Raw genomic sequence first — 20335 nt, 5'->3', positions numbered from 1 at the left:
GGGTTGAAGACGTGAGTCTAATCTCTCCAATGTCAACACTGCCTTCCGTAATCCTTGAAAGCTAATAATCATAAGTCTTAAAATGAATACCATTTCTTCTTGCTTTCTACCCATGCTTCTAATCTTTAAAAAAAACTTTGAAAGATATTCAAGATAATTTGAAGTGCAATGTGGGAACTGTGGGAGGCTACAAAATACTGTAAAGTTCTCGAGAAATGAAAATTTCACCAAATTTAGCTTTTTTGCAAATTATGAAAGTAGTAAAATTTTCTGAAAGTTATGAGAATGGTTTTTTTTAAACCCCACATATTTTTAGCCTAGTCCCATTAAACAACGCAGTAGAAATGTACACCTAATGAGTGGATCCAAATTACAAAAGTAAGGATAGATATTATTGAAATAAAGGGAAAAGTCCTCTTACTTTCAAAGGAAAACAAATTCAGCTTTAACTCATTTTCAGAAATGCGTATTTCTGGTTTTAACTTGGCCCTCTAATATAAATGTTCTATTTTTAAAGAGTTACTAAAGATTCTTATTTAAAAATATTTAGTAACTCCCCATACAAAAATAAATTCAATGTCTTAACATGAACTGAAACAGAAGACACACACGCTCTGGATGTAAAATGTGTATGTGTGTTAACAAACATAACAAGCTTCAAGATTGAAAATTACATGAAGAAAACAAGGTATGAAAACCTATTTTTAAACGAGAGAAGACAGATGATATTTTGCACAAGGGGTTTCCACCTCTTGAGCACTGAAGGATAGCTCTGTATTTCTATGTCTTGTTTTTATTCTCTTCCAAATGATCAGGAGTTGTATCTATTAGACAAAAGCATTTGCAGAACCATGCATTGCTTTCTTGGGCAGTATTGATAGCAGTTGATAAATATCCAGTCTATCAAAAAAAAAAACATTTTCTTGGCGGTTCAGCTGGAGTTGAATGTGCTGCTGCAGAGAGGAGTCGGAGAAACATTGGAGAAAGAATGAAAAACGTTAAGCCCAGTTAAACCAGTTGAAACAAAGAAATACAGAAAATAAGACAGTTACAAAATCAGTCAATAGTCAAATGCAAATGTAGCCACTCAGATATTTTGAGCAGCTTAGTTTTCTCAGCAGCAACATTTGGTATGTTGGTTTGGCTGACAAATATATGATCTGTCTGAATCCCTTATTAAACAGCAGAATATAATGTTTCCAGTGATAATATTTTACAAGATTCACACAAATAATAATTTTGAAAAGTAAAACATAAAGGCAGATCCTTTTAAAAGAGTTCTACATGAATATATACTTTTATAATACACTAGAAAAATTAATAGCTAAATGTTTACAGCTAATTTTATATCGCTCTTCATAGTAGTCATTTAATATAGATTCGATAGATAGATCATAGACATAGAGATGGATAGGTAGGTAGGTAGATAGGTAGGTAGACAGACTGATAGACAGATAGACAGACGAGGTAGATAGTATATTGCATATATTGTATATCATACATATGCTATATATTGCAAAAGGAGAACTGAGACAATATCTATGGACCCCTCACATCCTGGACATAAACTGTTTCAACTCCTCCCCTCGGGATGGCACTGCATTCCAAAACAACAGGAATAGGATTTTCCCTTGCGCCATCAATGTGATGTACTCCTAATTCTCATAGTGCTGTCTAATGTCTATGTATAGTTGCACTGGTGCAGTTACTAGCATGCAGTATTGCAGCCTAACTGTACTGACTGCAGCAGTTCGATCCTGAATGGCTCAAGCTTGACTCAGCCTTCCACGTTCGTCAGTAAAGTCAGTAAAATGAGGACCCAGATTGTTGGGGTGGGGGGCAATTATGCTGACTCCGTAAACCTCTTAGAGAGGCTGTAAAGCACTGTAAAGTTCTCTATCTATCTATCTATCTATCTATCTATCTATCTATCTCTTTATCTCCAGCTTATTGCTTATCTTGAATTCATTGTGAAAGGAATAACTGATCTTTGAGCTTAAATAACATATAGGTCACTTAACGTTACCTACCATGCTAGGCAGAGTAATAATAAAAAGATGGTACTGATAGCAGCAACTGAGCTTAAAATAACAATAGTCAAGTGCTGTACTGGAAATGATATATCTGAAAGAAAGAAAAAATAAAACAACATTTGCCATGTAACATGTAATAAAGGAATTTAGCAAAGGTCTGTAACCATTTGAGATACACATAGACACTATTGTTTTCCCATGCTTTGCAGTGGGAATTGCCAGAAATCTCCTCTCTGATCTGCAATTTGCACTGAACAAGCTGTACAATTCAAGTACAAGCAAAAAACCATCATCAGTACGGCGTGTAACCTTTAGTCGTTATTAAAAATGGGAAGAATATCAAAGTTGGTGGCAAAACTAAATTGAGAGGCTCCTTGTTCTGACGTGAAGGCTATCTCTTACGTACAAAGATTATTAGATGCCATTACCTCCAAAAACAAATTAAAAACAACAGTGAGTCGAAAACCTGAACTGTTTCCGGGGGACAGGAAAGTTCATCAAGAGATAAGCAAAGGAAGTTCAGGATTTTTAACCACCATCAAATTACAACTTGTGCAAACTGTCCTCCTTAAAGAAAAGATATTCGAGCAATCCACAAAACATTTGCCCACTGACAATTTCATCCTCATTGCAATTTCAATCTTACATCAGTTGAGCCACTCGGCTGCATCCGACAAAGAGAGCTATGCCTTTTAATAACATTTGTTAGTTGGAAAAGGTGCCATCAGACTCCTAATTTTGCGACACCACAGGCTAACATAGCTCTTCTCCTACAATTAAATGGGACATATCATGGTCTATATTTAATACATTGAGAGGAAACCCTAGAGCTGCAAACCTATGGCATATGCAGCCTTCTCTGCGGGCACACGAACCATTTCCCAGCTTAGGTGCAGCACACATGGGTGTGCGCCTCCCACCAGCCGGCTGATTTTCGTGGTCTCTGCTGCACGTGCAGGGTGTGGGGGGCATAAGGAGACACATGCACATGTGTTGGGGTTGGGGGGAGCACGGGGGGGTTGCGTTCCCCTCCATGGCCCATTTTTGGTCCCAGGAGACTGCAAGGAGGCCTGCTAGGCCCCAAACAGGGCACGGGGGTGCATGCGCGGAGGTGTGTGTGCATGCAGGGGGGTGTCACAGACACATTGCATTATGGGTGTGGGCGCACGCGTAGGTGCATTTTCAGCACGCAACGATAAAAAGGTTTGACATCACTTCCCTAGAGGATGAGGGAACTGGTTTTCAGTATAGATTTCTGTTGACTGGACTTAAAATTAGCAAACAGCATTTTCTTTTAATGTGTTGCATAGACCTAGGCCTTAGTGTTCAGTTGAAAGTGATTTTAATTTTAGCCAGCGTCTATCCACTGAAGTATGAAGACCTCTTCCGTGTGTGTCCAACCCATACGATCCTGAGCTTTCTTTTGCAAATTGGGTCCCTGCAATACTTGCTGATGTCGTTGATCCATCTTCTTTTAGGTCTCTTTCGTGGATGCTTTTCATCAAAGTGGGATCCATTCTATGACTGCCTTGGTTCACCAGCCATCAGTTCTTGCTATGTGACCAGCCCATTTCCATTTCAATTCTTTTACTGTCTTGATATTCGTTTGTTCTCTAATCCATGTGCAGGTCTTTCTGTCTTGTCTTGTAATGCCAAGCATGTATCTTCTCATGGCTCTTTGCACCACTCGTAGCTTTTCTATCAATTGTGGGGTTAGTGATTTGCATGTGTTCCTAATTATCTCCCAGCTGTTGACCCAGGCTGTGTGTCTTGTCTACTCTAGCTACATCTATCTGGAAAACCCAGGTAGAAAGGTGAATGGGAAGGTTTACAGATTCTGTATGCCTCAACAGATTGTGACTGCGTGACTGAGCAACCACAGACTGAACCTGGGATGTGTGTAACACCTGACGCATGGCACAAAAGGCATTTGAGCCAATGCTAACTAGCTTCCTGCGCAAGCCTTTCAGCATTTAATGCAAAGAACTGGTTTCATTGAATGTCAATGTTCAATGGGGCTGAAGCAAGCAAAGATGAGGGTAGAAAGATGACACCTTTCTCTCTTTTTCTCTCGTAATTTGCTTGAAAAGATTTTTGAATTAGGCCGAGCAATACATAAACTTGCCCTCTGTCTAATCTATCTCCTGAAAATGCTCCATATTCTGCAGCTTCTGGAGGAGTTTTACCAGCATCAAATCATATGAATGTAACTTGTTTAGAAATTTGTAATGGTGTTATTGATGTTAATGTGTCTATCTCCTAAATCTAGATTTACAGCAGTGTGGGGGTGGTAATAAACTGTTATTAATAATGCTTCACTTGACAATTTAGAAGAAAAAAATATTTCGTAAAGATCTGTTCCTGTGTGAATTGCTCTTGTGTGTATCCTTGGACAAGTTTCTTCCCCCCCCGCCCTATCATTTTGTCTCCCTGCCTCAACAACCCAGTACTATTTTATCAGTAGAAAACGTACCTCTAATATGGGCCCATATTACACAGGACTGCGTTCTCATCTGAGGGAAAAAAGACATGTAATATATATTTTTTTCTCAATACATAAAAAACTCTTAATCCTCATAAGGATGTGGAGATCTTTCAATTTTAGAATGTGGGTGCTCCTCACTTTCTTATATAACATCTTACATTTCTCTACTCAGTCTCACAACTTAAATTTAAAACTTTTTTGAAAAAAATATTTGTATGTATTTCACATAATTTCTATATTTTTGCATGGCACTCCGCCATAATATGCAAAGCATTAAAATGCTATTTTACATATTCATTTTTCATGCATATTCATTAAAATGAAAATTAGAATTGATCTGATCCTTAGTTTCACCTGACCGCAGGATGCTGAGACCATCATAAAAATGTGCCAATCACAAAATACTCAAACTATGATCATGTTACTGCAAGAAACTGTGACAAGTTACAAAATGCCCAAATGGCAATCACAGGAGCACTATGATGACAGGTTATAAACCTACTTTTGCAATGCCATCCTAACTTCAAATGGTCACTGAATGAGGCAGTTGGTAAGTGAAGACTACCTATATCATCATAAATGTATTGAATACTCAGTTTCTTTTTTTCTCTCTATAAAATAACCTTGGAAACAATTGTACTTGATCACAGACTACCTCCATCTGGAATCTTAAAACAGGTCACATCACATTTCCTGTCCTGGGCTTCTGTACTTTTAAAAAAAAAATCAAAACAGAGAAATAATAGAAAGGGGTCAACATAACATCCCAATATATCAATATTGAGTTGACTAACAGGTCAATTTAGTATCATCTGAACTTGACTTTGGGGGGCAGGGGAGAGGTCTTATCAAATGGGGGAGAAGCATGATCCTGCCCTTGTTCCCACATATCCCTGACAGTAAATATATTCTGACTCTTAAGGATCCTGGGATTGAAGGTTTGATTGGTGATCCATTTGGTGGTCATGCTCTAATTATTGATTTTTTTAAAAAAAAATTCACTTCACTTACCAACTGCCTCATTTAGTGATTGTCTGAAGTTATCATGACCTTGCAAATGGAGTTTATTACCAGTGCTGCCTGAGCTAATATCACTTCAATTTAACTGAAATTTCTCTTGATCTTAAAAGAGGCAGGTAAACACCTTTTTACATTCTTTCGTAAATAGTTTTGATTGTTTTGCATTCTTCTAAATACTATTATATTCTTTTTGGCATGGTCATGTTAAAAAGCCTTTGTTTTCAATTCATTTCATTGCCAACTTCTCTTTTGTAAGCTGCCTAGCAATCTGTGGAAATGCAAATATAAAAGGAGCAAAAAAAAAAATGGGAAGAATTTTAAGAGTCTTCATACCCAATTCCACTTGCTGACAGTCCTAAGTACAATGCAATACGCTTTTCTTGGTTTCAAGGGAGCATTATAAAATCCTCCATAATATAGTCGGTCTCCGAGAACAAAGGTCAACCTGTTCTCAGGGATGCTCTTGGCTGAGAACTCAGCTGTCACGTAGCCACCAGATTCTGAACCTTTGGTGAAGTAGGAGTGGTTGGTCAAGGAGTAGCAATTAAAGTTGCAGAGCGGAATCCCAGGAATGACAATCACTTGGTAAGAACTAGAAATCAGAAGATAAAAACATCAAGTCACCCGAAGAACTATTTTTACTGCTATTGAACTTTGCGACCTAGCCTGATGCTGCTTTCAGTGTCAGTTGCTCAGGTGGCCAATATTAAATGATTTTTGTACCTATGACCTACCTTATTTGCAGGGCCTTGGCCACAAGAGACAATAATCAATCAGAACAGAGCTGAAAGGGACCTTGGAGGTCTTCTAGTCCAACCCCCTGCTTAAGCAGGAGACCCTATTCCAGACAAGTGGCTGTCCAGTCTCTTCTTGAAAGCCTCCAGTGATGGAGTGCCTACAATTTCTGAAGGGAAGCTGTTCCACTGGTTAATTGTTCTCACTGTTAGGATGTTTTTCCTTTCCAAAATGAACAGATTCCTTAATGCAAATTAAATAATTGTCACTACTCCTTATCTTCAAAAACCTCCCAGAACCAATGTTTCTGAATAGGGTGAAATGGTGAAAGTTCCTACCTGCCTCTGAACAAAGCTCAAGAGTCAACTGAATGAACTAACCAAAATGATCTAGTAAGCACTTTGGGATGTTAAACTGCAATCCATATGCAAGAGGAACAAATCCATATTTCCCATATACAGGTAGCCCTCGACTTATGGCCACAATTGAGCCCAAAATTTCCATTGCTAAGTTAGGTGAGTTTTGTCCCATTTTATGATCTTTTTTGCCACCGTTGTTAGGTAGATCACTGAAATGTTAATGTTAAGTGAATCTAGCTGTCCCCATTTGCTTGTCAGAAGCTGGCTGGGAGGGTTACAAATGGTGATGACAAGACGCTGGGACAGTGCAGCTGCCAAAAATATATGCCTGTTGCCAAGCGTCTAATTTTGATCATGTAACCATAGGAATGCTGCAATGGTTGTAAGTGTGAAAACCAGTCATAAGCAGTGATGGGATTCAATTTTTTTTACTACTGGTTCTGTAGGCGTGGCTTGGTGGGCATGACATTGCAGGCTTGGTGGGCGTGGCATGGGCATGGCAGGGGAAGGATACTGTGCAATTTCCATTCTCTCCCCACACTAGGGGAAGGTTACTGCAAAATCCCCATTTCCTCCCGATCAGCTGGGTCTCGGGAGGCAGAGAATAGATGGGGGCGGGGACAGTCAGAGGTGGTATTTACCGGTTCTCCAAACTACTCAAAATTTCCGCTACCAGTTCTCCAGAAGTGGTCAGAACCTGCTAATACTACCTCTGGTCATGTCCCTTTTTTTCAGTGCCATTATAATTTCAAAAGATCACTAAATGAATGGTATAAGTCAAGGACTACTTGTACTATTGCTTTGAACAACAGTGATATTTGAAAGGAGAGGAAACAAAATAATCAGAGCAAGTAACGTTAAAAAACAAAACAATTACATGGAAGTAAGCGTTCTTGGGTGTCTGAAATATGTAGCGTAAAAGCCAGAGACCTGATTGGACCATTTTTTCCTTCAGCTTTCAGAAAGCTCAATAATGGTATAAAGTGTTGTGTTGACATGAATTCTACTTGTGGTGATGGTGGATCTAAAAAAGAAATAGGCAGTTATTATTGTAACATTTTTAATGTATTCATTCAGCATTTATTTATTCATTCTTTTAAAAAAAATCACACCCTTTTTTATTAGGAATCCAAAACAACATGCAAGCAGCAAAATCAAATCATATCAGAACTGGCAACAATAAAACAGAACAAAAATAATGTTTAACAGAAAATGCAGCCTGGTTTATAAAAATGAGATTAGTCTACACCAAAAACTTTCTTAAGACTTTTTTGTAAAAAAAATACCTTGGCTGAAAAAGCGTAACCTGCCAGCACTGTTGGCAACTACTGTCTATTTTCCAAAAATGACCATCTCCTCATACAGGGCCCAAAACTCAACTCTTAAACTCTATGTGAAGGGGAAAATGATGAATATTTCTCTTTGACCAGAAGTTTTCTCATTGTTCCAAAGCTTAAAAAAAACCCAAACAGATGTAAATTATATTTAACAGTACATTGTCATTGGGACACAGCAGTCAGTAAAATTTTATATACCTTTTTTGTGCATAAAATGCTGCCAGTATGCATGTTATCATTATTTGGTCCTTGTCCTACAAATAAACTACTGACCACCATTAATTCTGTTACACATTAACAGGATTAACATTAATCCTTAGTGCACTCTAGAAAGGATTCAATATACCTGATGGATTCAGTAAGATTCCAGATGGGACTTGAAGAGTTTCCCAGTGACCTGGGGGAATATTATTTTAATTTTTACTTGTTTTCAGTACCTGATATATGATAGGGATGGGTAAAACTCACTGATTCAAAAATGAAATATTGCACAAAACTCTGGAATGCTCTGTTCCACCTCTGGACCAATCTGAACTCTTCTTGAATCACTAGCAGTTTGCCTAAGCTGTGGTGGTCTTCCAGACATTTTCAAATTCAATTTCTATAATTTTGGATAGGAATTCTGGAAGGAGAAGTCCAATAGACCTGGAGAACTTCAGTTTGGGGAAAACTGCTGTATGGTTAGACACAGTGCAGGGAGTCCTTAACTTATGACTGGTGTCTTAGCAACCATTTGAAGTCACAACCGACCGCCGCAGAGCTACTTATGGCCTAGTTTTAAAGTTCCAATGGCTGTTCTCCCCACAGTCACATAATTATATTTGGGGTGCTTGATAACCAGCCCATATTTACAATTGTTTGCAGCATCCCATGATCATGTGACCACAATCCACATTGGGTTTTTTTGCTGGAAACGGGTAATTATTTCCTATTTCCTGGGGAAAAAAACATTCAGAACAATGGGTCCTCTTCACAAGGGTGCCCAGGCAGTTTCTGTGTGGGAAACATACTCATTAATAAGGAATGAAGAGCCACTGAAGGAAGGACAGTTTAACAATAAACCCACACTGTTATTAACTTTTAAAGATCTGCTACCTTGCTTCTTATAAAGTATGACTCATGAGGGGAACAAGTCATATTTTAGGTCTGATTTCTGCAGAAATATTGAAAATGACTGTATATAAAATTATTTAATCAAACATGGAAACTGGAGCTCTGGAGAATGTAAAGTATCTTCAGCTGTGATAGATTCTCATACTGAAGGAACAACCTTGGAATAAGAAAAAAGAAGAAAAATTGTAAATCAAGGCACTACCTGCTAATGGGATGCTCAAATTGATGAGGACACTATGATTTAGGTCAGCAGTGGAGATGTTTACAGTGTAATTGCTGCCTGAAGATAAATTGAGGCACAATTCTGGATTCCAAGAATCTGTGGTAAAATTAAGAATCATTTCATGACTGAATTCCTTCTGATACCAGCGTAGGCCCACTAGGTGAATCTGTAACAAGAAATGCATAATTAAACACATCTGACACTGTGAATTATGCTGTGTGTATGACACTAATGGACAGTCTAAATATACATGTACTGAAAATAATGTCTAATCTGAGAGAAAAAAGGTATGATGGGAAAGAAGCTTTCTCTAACCTGATGCTTCCTGGTGAATTGGAACTACAATTCCCAGCCAACAAGGATCATTCCAAATGATCTGGAAGTTATGGACTGAGGAAAGCTGGGTTAAATGTATACAGTAATGAGGGGTGGGGGGATGCCAAACTAGATAGCAATAACACTTAGACTTATATACCACTTTACGGTTCTTTACAGCCCTCTCTAAGTGGTTTACAGAGTCAACATATTGCCCCCAACCGTCTGGGTCCTCATTTTATTGACCTCGAAAGAATGGAAGGCTGAGTCAACCTTTAACCGGTCAGGATAAAACTCCTGGCAGCAGGCAGAGTTAGCCTGCAATACTGCATTCTAACTACTGCACCACCCTGGCTCTTGATGATAAATAATCCATGCCCTGAGCCTTATTTCAAAACACTTGAAAGTGATTTTTCCAGACTTCTGACAAGAGCAGTCCACCAGGCAGAGAGGAAAAGGTAAAGAAAGAGATTGACTTCACAGTCCATGGTATGCATGCATGAGTACGGTAATTTAAAAGCTGCATCTGCAAACCATTCACCAGGACCAGGAAGTCCACTCCACCCCCACTTCACATGTTTGTACATCAAGAGATAGATTGCCTTGTTCCTTAGGTTTATTAAAGCTAGCTGTTGCTATTTGGATATGTAGTTCTGCAACATCTGAAGAGCACCTGCTTTATACCTTACAGGCCTATTCAAATTTTGATACAGTTTATTACAATCTAAGAAGAGAAGAGGCATAACATAACACTTTTTCATAACAGACACAAGAATACTTGTGATTAGAACTGAGGGAGGAGCCAACGTCGCGATGACACATCGCGCGGACCTGACAGTATGGGTCCGCCGATGAAACTTTTGTCCTTGGACGGTCCGGTAGGACCTAAACCGTCCCGAAGAGACGGTGACAGGGAAGCCAAAGCCTTGCTGGTCACAGGGACATCACAAAGTCCCTGTTTGACCCAAGGGTAGAGCTTCCAACCGAAGACAAACAGGCAGCCCCCAGGCTGGCTAGTCGGAGATGGCTCCCGAGGAAAAGGCGAAGCGAAAGCGTTCCATCTGGTGAGGGTTTTTTTTTCTTTTTTTACTTTTAGAAGATCTGCGTTAAGAAACTTTAAAAAAAATAATATTAACTAGTCCTCAAAGTAAGAACAAAGCGGCGAATTTGCTACTTATTGGACTGCTGATAGAAAATTTCCTGCTCTAGTTCGTAATGATGTTTTGTGGATTGAAGTAATTGCAACATTTCCTGTCTCCCCACTTGTAATCTATGGACTGATCTTTTTTTCTCTATTTTTTTCTTTTTACTACCCTAATTTTTTCTGTTGGCTAAATTAAACTTCTTTTCTTACTTCAACAAATTTTTGCTTCTACTGGTTAAAATTATATTAAAGATATCTAAGGGAAAGATAAAAAAATAACTGATTAATTATTGAATCTGCCACTTGGAAGCCAAAGTCTGAACTTTGTTTCTGTTTTGGATACAATGTTTCCTGTGTTCTGCTTCACTTGGTTTTACTGACCTTGCAATGGAAGTGTTTGGAATTCGCTTATAAAACCTGATAAAGACTTAATAAGCACGAAACCTGTTTTCTTAGTGCTTCTGGTAAACATTCTGGCAAGAGAAGGAAAAGACAAGCAAGAGATAAAAACCCTCCTATTTTAAAAACCTTGAAAGAACTTGTGTTTAAGATTTAAAATATATACAGACACATTTCCTAAAATTTTGACAGGCTAGAGTGGCAGATTCCTTTTCCTATTTTTTCTTTATATTCCTTCACATTTTGAAAAATGGACCAATACTCAGAGGAAGAAAATCTAATAATTCAAAACATCCTGGCTGGACTTCAAAATATTTCGGAAGGACTTGAGAGATTTGACAAGAAATGGCACAGTCTATGGGGTGCTACAGTTAAAGAGGAGGGGGTTGGAGCCCCAGAGATCAAAGAAGAGAATGGAAACATAGAAAATAAAGATAAGATGTTAGATGAATCCATTAATGGACTAAATACGAGTGAAAGCGAAAAGAAGGGAAGCTGGAAAAGTGTTTTTGACAACTTGGAGCCTTTCTTTCAACTTTAAGATGCAGGAGGGAAAAAAAGAGGGAAAAGGATGGAATTAAGAAGAAAAATATATCCAGAAACAACCTTGATAACCAAAGCTAAGCCTACGTTAGTAATAATTAAAGAGCAATGAAACTACATGAGAGATCCTTTAAGCTACAGGGTGCGGAGAGAAGCTTTAAACTCTGAAAAGATCCCAATAAGAGAAATAACGCAGCTGCTGGTGAGAGAGAAAGGACCATTTTGCTACTGGAAAGACACTGGTTGATAATGCCAATTGATGACAAAAATTAGCTAATTTTTGATGATTAATAAGTAGGGACGTTAGTATTTTGTAGACTCTTATAGGTTATCATTGAATGTTTATTCGTTAACATATAATATATCATGATATTAACAACGAATTGATAACCTTATTAGGATAACCAACCAGGCCACAAATTGTAACTGAGATTTGGTGAAATGACTTATAAATCTTATAAATTTGTGTTTAGATCCTGTTATGAAGCTATAAATAATTTGGATTAGAATGAGAGGTGATGTGACATAAATAGCAAACAATTGTTTTCTCTTTTCTTTTCTGTCTTTTTCTAATTACAATAATAAAAGGGAATGTTAATGCATACTTTGGTGATTATCAACTAGAAATTCTAATTTGGATTAGAAATGGTAAACAATTGGTTTTTTTTCCTGTCTTCTAACTACAAAAACAAAAGGGAATGTTAATGTATACTTTGGTGATTATCAACTAGAAATGTCAACTTTTTTTTAAAAGATTGTCTTAGATTTTAAATGGTCATTTTGTTAACACATATTAATAGATTGTTGTTTAGAGATTGTTGCTTTTTTGCGCCTGTGGAGAGAAGAGGAGAGAAAGATAGTAAATAACCCCTAGTTAACTATAATAATAAAGAATATGCTAGAAAGAGGAAATGTTAGATGTCCTATCAATTGACTTTTTTTCGTTAGAATATGTTATAAAGATATAAAGATATGGCAGACTAATTGAGTGGGGGAAGGAAAAAAAAATGCCAGCAGATGGCTGTGTTTTTGAAATCTTAATTAAATGAACATGGTGGTATGGTGATAGTAAAATATATAAATTTTTAACATATACAATTTAAACTGAATGGAATATATGTGATTGTGGAAGGAACACACGAAATGTACTTGTGACCAATGGATACGCTTTCTACAAGATGTAATAAAAGATTATTTTTTTCTTTTTGTGTTTTTTTCTGTAATAAAACTAATAAAAATTTTTTTTAAAAAAAGAATACTTGTGATTCAATTCTACCTGATAGGGAAAATAAATTTAAATAGATCTATACTATTCCTTTGCAGGTAGTTCTCAACTTACGACTAGTTACATAGCAACTGTTGGAAGTTTGGACGTACATGGAAAAAGGAAATTATGACTTGGTTTCAATGGTTGCCCCCACCCCTCACATGACTACACTTTGGGTAATAGGAATTTATGGATGTTTGCAGCATCCTGGAGTCACGTGGCTCTATTTTACAGTATAAGAGTTTTGCCAGTTGCAGTTTTCAGCTAAATCATAGTGTAGTGATGGTTTGCTTAATGACTGTTGTGTTCGCTTAACAACCATTGCAGAAAAGGTCATAAAATTGGGTTGGTTGCATTACAATCCAATTTATGACGGTAACAACATACAACTGTAATGGGCAGGCTCCATTGCAGTTGTTTGTCAAAGTTCCATTTTGGCTTCTGAAGAGACAGCTAAAGAGCTACCAAAATCAACAAAGCCTATGAATTTGAAGAGATAATGGTTCCACCTGTGTGTTTCAGACAACGTCACTCTCAAAACTTCACCATCAACAGAAGTGTGAAAAAAGTATTTCTCAAAGCTCTTCCATTACTTTCCATTCACTTATAACTGTGCCTAACTTACCAGGTAGTTTTCCTCAGACTGTCTTCTTCCTGGGACTCTCTGCCATTTAATACAGGTGTCATTAAATATGGAGATATTGTTGAATACTGTCTTTTCTAGAAAGGAAAAAGGAAGTGGAAGGCACTGAATTAAATACTTACAAATCTTATTTTTATTGGAATTATGTATTAATAAAGATATTGAATGTATATATAAAAGCAGAGGCCTGGGGCCAAAACAACTGGTAAGTTACAGCTACTCTTCTCCTTGTTTTTCATAGGTCTTTTCAGATCAAAACACGGCAATGCAGAGAGGATATTACTGAAATATAATTCCCAAGATTCTTGACAAGACATTCCCTATTGACAGATTGTCTTGCCTGATTTCTTCTGGATCAAAAAAACCTGCACTTCCTTTCTCTAAATACTACATATAGCACACTTATCCTCCAGTCCTATTTGCTCTTTTGTTCTATGGTTTTCTCAGCCTTTCTATGACTCTATATCCTTTCCTTATTTCAGCAGACTATTTTCTAAGCTAATGTATATTTTGATCCAGTATTTAGCATGCTCTTTCCCTCGCCTCTGAATCCTACAGAATATTGTTTTTCCTGATACAAATACTACCTGTTTTTAAAGTAACATTTCTTACACCAACCTCTTCTTTTTCAATTTCCAATTCTAACTTCATTGATCCACTACTTCATTGTTGTTGTGCATAGCGCTTTAATTTCACAATTTTTCAAGATTTCTTCTAAATCCATTTAATCCTTCATTTAATTCTAGTTCCATTCACTCATTGAAAAGTTGACTACAAATTTTAGTTTTTACATTAAATTAATGGGTTGATTTAATGCATTCAGGGATTGCATTCCCTGTCAATCACTAACAATTCACCATTCAGAAATAGCATAGCATAGCATGACATCATATGATATGATAGCATATCGCCCATTTGCATGTTTTTGCAAGCAAACAAGCTTGCAGGCTCAGATAGTACCAAGGACTGCCCAGTTTAATACTGATATTCTCTTTTCTTGGAACTAATATGGGCATCAATTGCTTCAGAAAGCATTCAAATGAGGGAAATTTGCATGTAGGCAAACTTCCACCAAGGAACAATTATTCTTTTTGAATAAATATCTAAACCCCACTCTCAATAGCACTGAAGATGTTACCTACTTGTGTAATAAAATGTCTGCAAGTAAACAACCAGTTTGTGAGAACATCAAGAACTCCACAATTCACTATCCAATTTTGCACTGTAAATTATACCATATATTTCAGCTAATTTAAGTAGTATCTCACTAATTAATCTTGGTTGATCTTGAAAACCACTGGACATTGTTAATATCTGGATAGGAGGTTACCAAAATGCACCAGGACTATACAATGCATTGGAAAGTTAACAAAATATCAAAGTAACCAATGGCAAATCACAGGAGTAAAGCATGATTAAAGGCAAACATTACATTTATCTTTTACTTTTTTAGTAAAAAGTGTTCCTTTTCTTTAAAGAGAAACAATGTTGCTTGTTAAATCTCATTTGGTATCCACCAGAAGTGATAGAATTGCATGACAACTGCCCCAAATTGCACAAATATGTAAAAAAATCAAATATGGGATTAGCTTTACACATACAAATTTAAGCGCATGGGTTCTGCTCCCTCCCAGATTGCTTTTATACCTGTTTGCTTCTAAATCACTTTGTGTCAGTGTATTTATATTTCAGAATCACATTTCCATACAATACAATGCAATTTTTTTCCATGAGAAAAGTATCAACATCAGTGCAATATACTGGGGAAAAATAACTTCCTTTTCTTTCTCATTATCACAAGATCTGGAAGAGTAGTTTATGTTCCACAATAATAATTTAAGGCAAAATTTCTATTATTAATGGTTAATATTTTCTAGAAGTACAGAACCTACCAACCACTGGATGAATTACTGGATGTGCTATTCTGAGCCGTAAACGCAAATTAAGAGAGTCTGCAATAATGTCCACAGTGTAATTTGTGTGTTGCCGTAATTGCAAACACACATTTACAGTCATTTCAGTGGCGGGTGGTTTGATCAACATATCTGTCGTGTCCTCTGATTCATTTCCTAGCATCAACATAGTAACCTGTAAGCAAAAAGAGAAAAAAAATATAACAAGCAAGAGTCCACGGTCCATCTCTATAATTTAATATTTTTAAAATTCCAATTCCAACCCTCCAGAGAATTCTAGAGATTATAGTTCTGCAAGAGCAGCATCACAATACAGGTTCCCAAAGTTATTTGAAGAGAAAAGTCATGGCAATTGATTAAATTGCATGGCACTGACTTAGGCTCAACTTTTGGTATATACATGGATGAATGCTCATCATCTCTTTCTGTAATCTGCTTAACCCCATCCATCTCCCCTTTCTCAAATTCTCTCGGTCTTGTCAAGCATAGTCACTATTTTCACATCATCAGTCCAAAAGTCCACTATAGATTAGCTTCATGCCTTCCTTTTTTGATCCTACAGGCAAGGGTAATTGTGTCAAAAGCTCATATTCCTGCATCACTCCCAGAGCTACCTTCATGATACTGAACTAGGGGTGAAATGCTCTGAAGTCTGCCACCAGTTTGTGTTGCGCATGCATGCGCACTTTGCACCCCCACAGGCGCGAAGAAGCCTTTTCTAAGTCTGCAAAGGTACAGTAAGTAGAACAGTGGGGGTGGAACAGCTGTGCCACATGATTTAGATTCGCTAGAAAGCAGGATTTCCTGCTTTCTAGTGAATATAAATTGTGCGGCACAGCTGATTGTCGGAACTTTAAAAAAAACTTTTTAAGGAGGGCATAACAATTAAATTCTCAAAAACAAAATTAAAGGGTTTTATAGTGTAGATATATATTTCATAACTCTGAAGACAGCAAGAAACTAGAGCAAGATAGTAAATCTGCATTAAAAATGGTTTTGTTTACCAAAGCCTCCTGGTTTAGAAGTACAAATACAATTGTCTCCACAAAGTTTACAATGAATCCAGAACAATGCTATCTATTACCGAGCTAGAGAAAATCATAACCATCTAAATAATTTTATTTTGAAAATTACTTGCCTTTATTGCTAGTTTTGTAGTTCGGCAGAAGGAGGACGCGGAAGCCAGGATTAACAACAGTAGCAGGTTTATTTAACATTAAAAAAGAGGTGACAACGATTCCTGGCAGGGAAACACACGCCAAGATATTTATACAATTATACAACCAACCACTGGCCGAGAACTGGGCGGCCCCGCTAAGATCGTATCTCGGCCAATCAGCTGCGTCCCAGCCAATCAGGGCGCAAGGGGCTGTTGCCGGCTAAAACGTAATGCATACACAATCCAACTAATGAATATTCAACACCCCTTCCCCCCAGTCCATGCGTAGTCACGAAGATAGGCGGGGCGGTGCCGGACCCGCCCAGATCTCCTTAGTTCAACAGCAGTCGTCGGCGGAGGTGGACCTGCTCGTTGTAGCTCCTCCCCAAAGGGAGTGCAGCTCCGAGGGACGCCATCTCGGCACGGCCCAGAAGGCGGGTTCAACAACACAGGTAGGCTGGGCCGGGGTGGCGCGTCCACAGATGTAGGGGAGAGCATTGGAGAAGTGTCTCGGGGAATAGGAGCATAGGCCGGTAACTCTTCGATGGCGGTTTGAGCCGACAGTTTCGCTTCCCGGCAGGGGGCACTCGGACAGGCCGGGCCTGGCTTGGGGGAGGCCTGTTGTCGCGGTTCGTCGGATTGAGCAGTGTCTGGCTGTGGATAGACGAGGCCTGGATGTGTGAAGGCCTCACACGGCAACCCCGAGTGTGCAGCGTCGTCTCGTCCAGAGAAATCCGGGTTGCCCGTCTCCGCTGGGAGGCGCCTCCTTAACTGATCCAAGTGGCGCCTCCACTCAGATCCATCAGCCAATCCGACCCTAAAAGAACAGGGGCCTGTCAAGGCAGTTACTTTAGCTGGGAGCCACCTGGGCTCCCCAGCAAAAGAGCGGGCCCACACCAGATCCCCCTGTCTAAAGGAACGGGAAGGGAGAACCCCCAGATTGCATGACTGGTCCCCTGAATAGAGCGGATGGAGTCTATCCAGGGAGGTCCGCAGGCGCCGGCCCATCAAGAGCTCCGCGGGGCTTTTGTTGGTTATCGGGCAGGGGGTGGAATGCTGGCTTAATAAGTAAGCCGCCACTCTTGTCTGCCAGTCGCCCCGGTCCATACGGCCCAGTGCCTCCTTAGCTGAGCAGACCACCCGCTCCAGTAATGGCCGGGCGGTACGGGGCTATGGGCGCGTGCCGGATCCCCTGCTCGGCCAAGAACTCCTGAAATGTGGCAGCTGTGAATTGCGGGCCGTTATCCGAAACAAGTATGTCCGGCAACCCATGGGTTGCGAACAGTCTATGTAAGGCCCGAACCGTACTCTCGGCTGTGGTGGAGGCCATCAGGACCAGTTCCACCCACCGAGAGTAGGCATCCACCACAATTAGGAAATTCTGGCCGTGGAAGGGACCGGCAAAATCTACGTGGAGGCGTGACCACGGGCCTCTCGGAATCTCCCACTCCCGAGCAGGCCCGGCCAGAGGATTGGGCCTGGAGAGTTGACATGTAGCGCAGCGGCCCACATAAGCCGCTATCTCTGAGTCCAACAAAGGCCACCAGACATAGCTGCGGGCTAAAGCCTTCATCCGCGCTATGCCCGGGTGATCCTTGTGGAGCAGAGGCAGCACTTGTGGCCGTAGTGCAGCAGGGATCACTACCCGATCCCCCCAAATGAGACACCCCCCATGAATGGAAAGCTCCGCTTGCCGAGCTTTAAAGGGCCGGAAACCCTCCGCCACTTTATCTGTGGGCCATCCCCTCAAAACCCAGGAGGAGACCTGGGAAAGGATAGGATCGGCCTTCGTGTAGGCCGCGACCTCCGCGGCTGAAATGGGTAGGCCGGAGGCCGCGATGGATAGGACAGAGAGGGCTGGCACGGGGGCGGTATCAATCTCCGGCAGTGGGCAGCGGGTAAGGGCATCCGCATGCCCAAGCTGCTTGCCCGGACGATATTGCAGCGTATAAGAATACGCCGCAAGAAATTCCGTCCAGCGTGTCATGCGTGGGGAGAGAATGGGGGGGGTCGGCCTGTCACCTGCCAAAAGCCCAAGGAGCGGCTTATGGTCAGTTACAAGACTAAAGTGCCGACCGTAGAGGTAGTCGTGGAACCTCTTAATCCCGGACACCGCAGCCAGAGCCTCCTTGTCGATCTGGCTGTAATTGCGCTCCGCCGAGGAAAGTGTCCGGGAATAAAAGGCCACCGGGGCCTCCGAGCCATTTGGAAGGACATGGCTCAGGACCGCCCCCAGACCGTAGGGAGAGGCGTCACATGCTAGTGTCAGAGGCATCCTGTCATTATATTGAACCAGGACTGCCGATGACGTCAGCACCTCTCTGGCAGCCGCGAACGCATGCACTTCGCGGCTCCCCCAGCACCAGGCCGCGGATCGGTCGAGCAACCGATGCAGCGGCTCGACTAGTGACACCTTATGCGGAATGAATGGCGCGTAGAAGTTAAGTAGCCCCAGGAACGCCTGTAGCTCCGCCTTGGAGGTGGGTGCAGGGGCGTTCCTGATAGCTGCAACCTTAGAAGGCGTAGGGTGGATGCCTTGGGCGTCAATTAAGAAGCCCAAGAATTCCACCCTTGGGACAGCAAACGAACATTTGCTGCGCTTTAACTTAAGACCCGTGCCCCTAAAACGCAGGAGGACCTTCCTTAGTACTTCGACGAGTCCTGAGCGGCTGGAAGCAGTGATCAGAACATCGTCGAAATACGGTACTACGCCGGGAAGCCCGTGGAGCAACCGCTCCATGAGGCTCTGGAAGATCCCCGGGGCCACGGAAACGCCGAATTGAAGGCGGCGGCAACGAAAAGCCCCGCAGTGGGTGACGATGGTCTGCGCAGCCGCCGCATCATCATCCACCGGGAGCTGTTGGTAGGCCTGCGCCATATCCAGTTTAGCGAATGTGCAACCCTGCCCCAATGAGTGGAGCAGGTGTTGCACCACAGGGACTGGATAGGGGTTCACCTGAAGGGCCAGGTTGATCGTTGACTTATAGTCGGCGCAGATCCTCACCGAGCCATCCGGCTTAACTGGGAGAACGATCGGGGTCTCCCAGGGTGAGTGGTCAACGGGCTCGATGACTCCCTGCGCCAGGAGCTTATCAAGCTCAGCGTCAACCTTGGCCCTTAAGGCAAAAGGCACCCTGCGGGCCTTCAGCCTAATTGGAGCAACCTGGGGGTCAAGACTAAGGGATATGGGGGTGCCTTTATAACAGCCAAGCTGGCCGTCAAAAACATCCGCAAAATCAGACAGGACGCTTTCTAGGGAAGAAGAAACAACCCGGTGCACCCCCCCAATTGAAAGACCCAGAGCAGGGAACCAATCCAGGCCTAAAAGAGCAGGGAGGGAATCCCTAACTACCAGGACGGGCAATTTTCCCTCAAAGGGGCCATAAGAGACCGAAATGGGGAAAGAGCCCAAGGTGGGAATGAAATTCCCCTGATAGTCCCTTAAAGTGGTCTTAGCAGGCAGGAGCTGGCTTTGGGAGACCATGGGGCAGAGGCGAGAGAAAAGAGCCCAGGACAGCAGAGAACGAGAGGAGCCGGAGTCCACCTCCATCCGGCAGAGCTGACCTTCCAGCTGGACCGAGGTAGCGATCTTCCGGGCTCCAGCGGAGGCTTGGTTAAGAGAGCAGTCAAAGGCTTGCGATTGATCA

The 20335-nt window shown here is 41.0% G+C and overlaps 1 protein-coding gene across 2 annotated transcripts in view; it reads right to left on the bottom strand.

Moving 5' to 3' along the window:
* Positions 1 to 324: 324 nt before the first annotated feature.
* The window catches only part of SUSD1 (sushi domain containing 1), a 40267-nt gene continuing 20256 nt past the window's right edge, over positions 325 to 20335 (bottom strand). Inside the window, exons 8-15 of one of the 2 annotated variants that reach the window (XM_032212472.1) lie at positions 15509 to 15704; positions 13599 to 13693; positions 9285 to 9471; positions 7563 to 7656; positions 5872 to 6130; positions 4507 to 4546; positions 2031 to 2124; positions 325 to 953 (exon numbers count right to left, since the gene is read on the bottom strand). In XM_032212472.1, coding sequence (XP_032068363.1) covers positions 932 to 953; positions 2031 to 2124; positions 4507 to 4546; positions 5872 to 6130; positions 7563 to 7656; positions 9285 to 9471; positions 13599 to 13693; positions 15509 to 15704 — 987 coding nt within the window. In that variant the 3' untranslated portion in view covers positions 325 to 931. Of the gene's footprint in view, positions 954 to 2030; positions 2125 to 4506; positions 4547 to 5871; positions 6131 to 7509; positions 7657 to 9284; positions 9472 to 13598; positions 13694 to 15508; positions 15705 to 20335 lie in introns of those variants that run through there. The other variant, XM_032212473.1, reaches the window with a different exon arrangement.

Source organism: Thamnophis elegans, chromosome 3 (genome assembly GCF_009769535.1).
Source record: "Thamnophis elegans isolate rThaEle1 chromosome 3, rThaEle1.pri, whole genome shotgun sequence".
Taxonomy (NCBI): domain Eukaryota; kingdom Metazoa; phylum Chordata; class Lepidosauria; order Squamata; family Colubridae; genus Thamnophis; species Thamnophis elegans.
The sequence above is the reverse complement of the archived record's forward strand: the minus strand, read 5'-3'. Positions and strand labels throughout refer to the sequence as shown.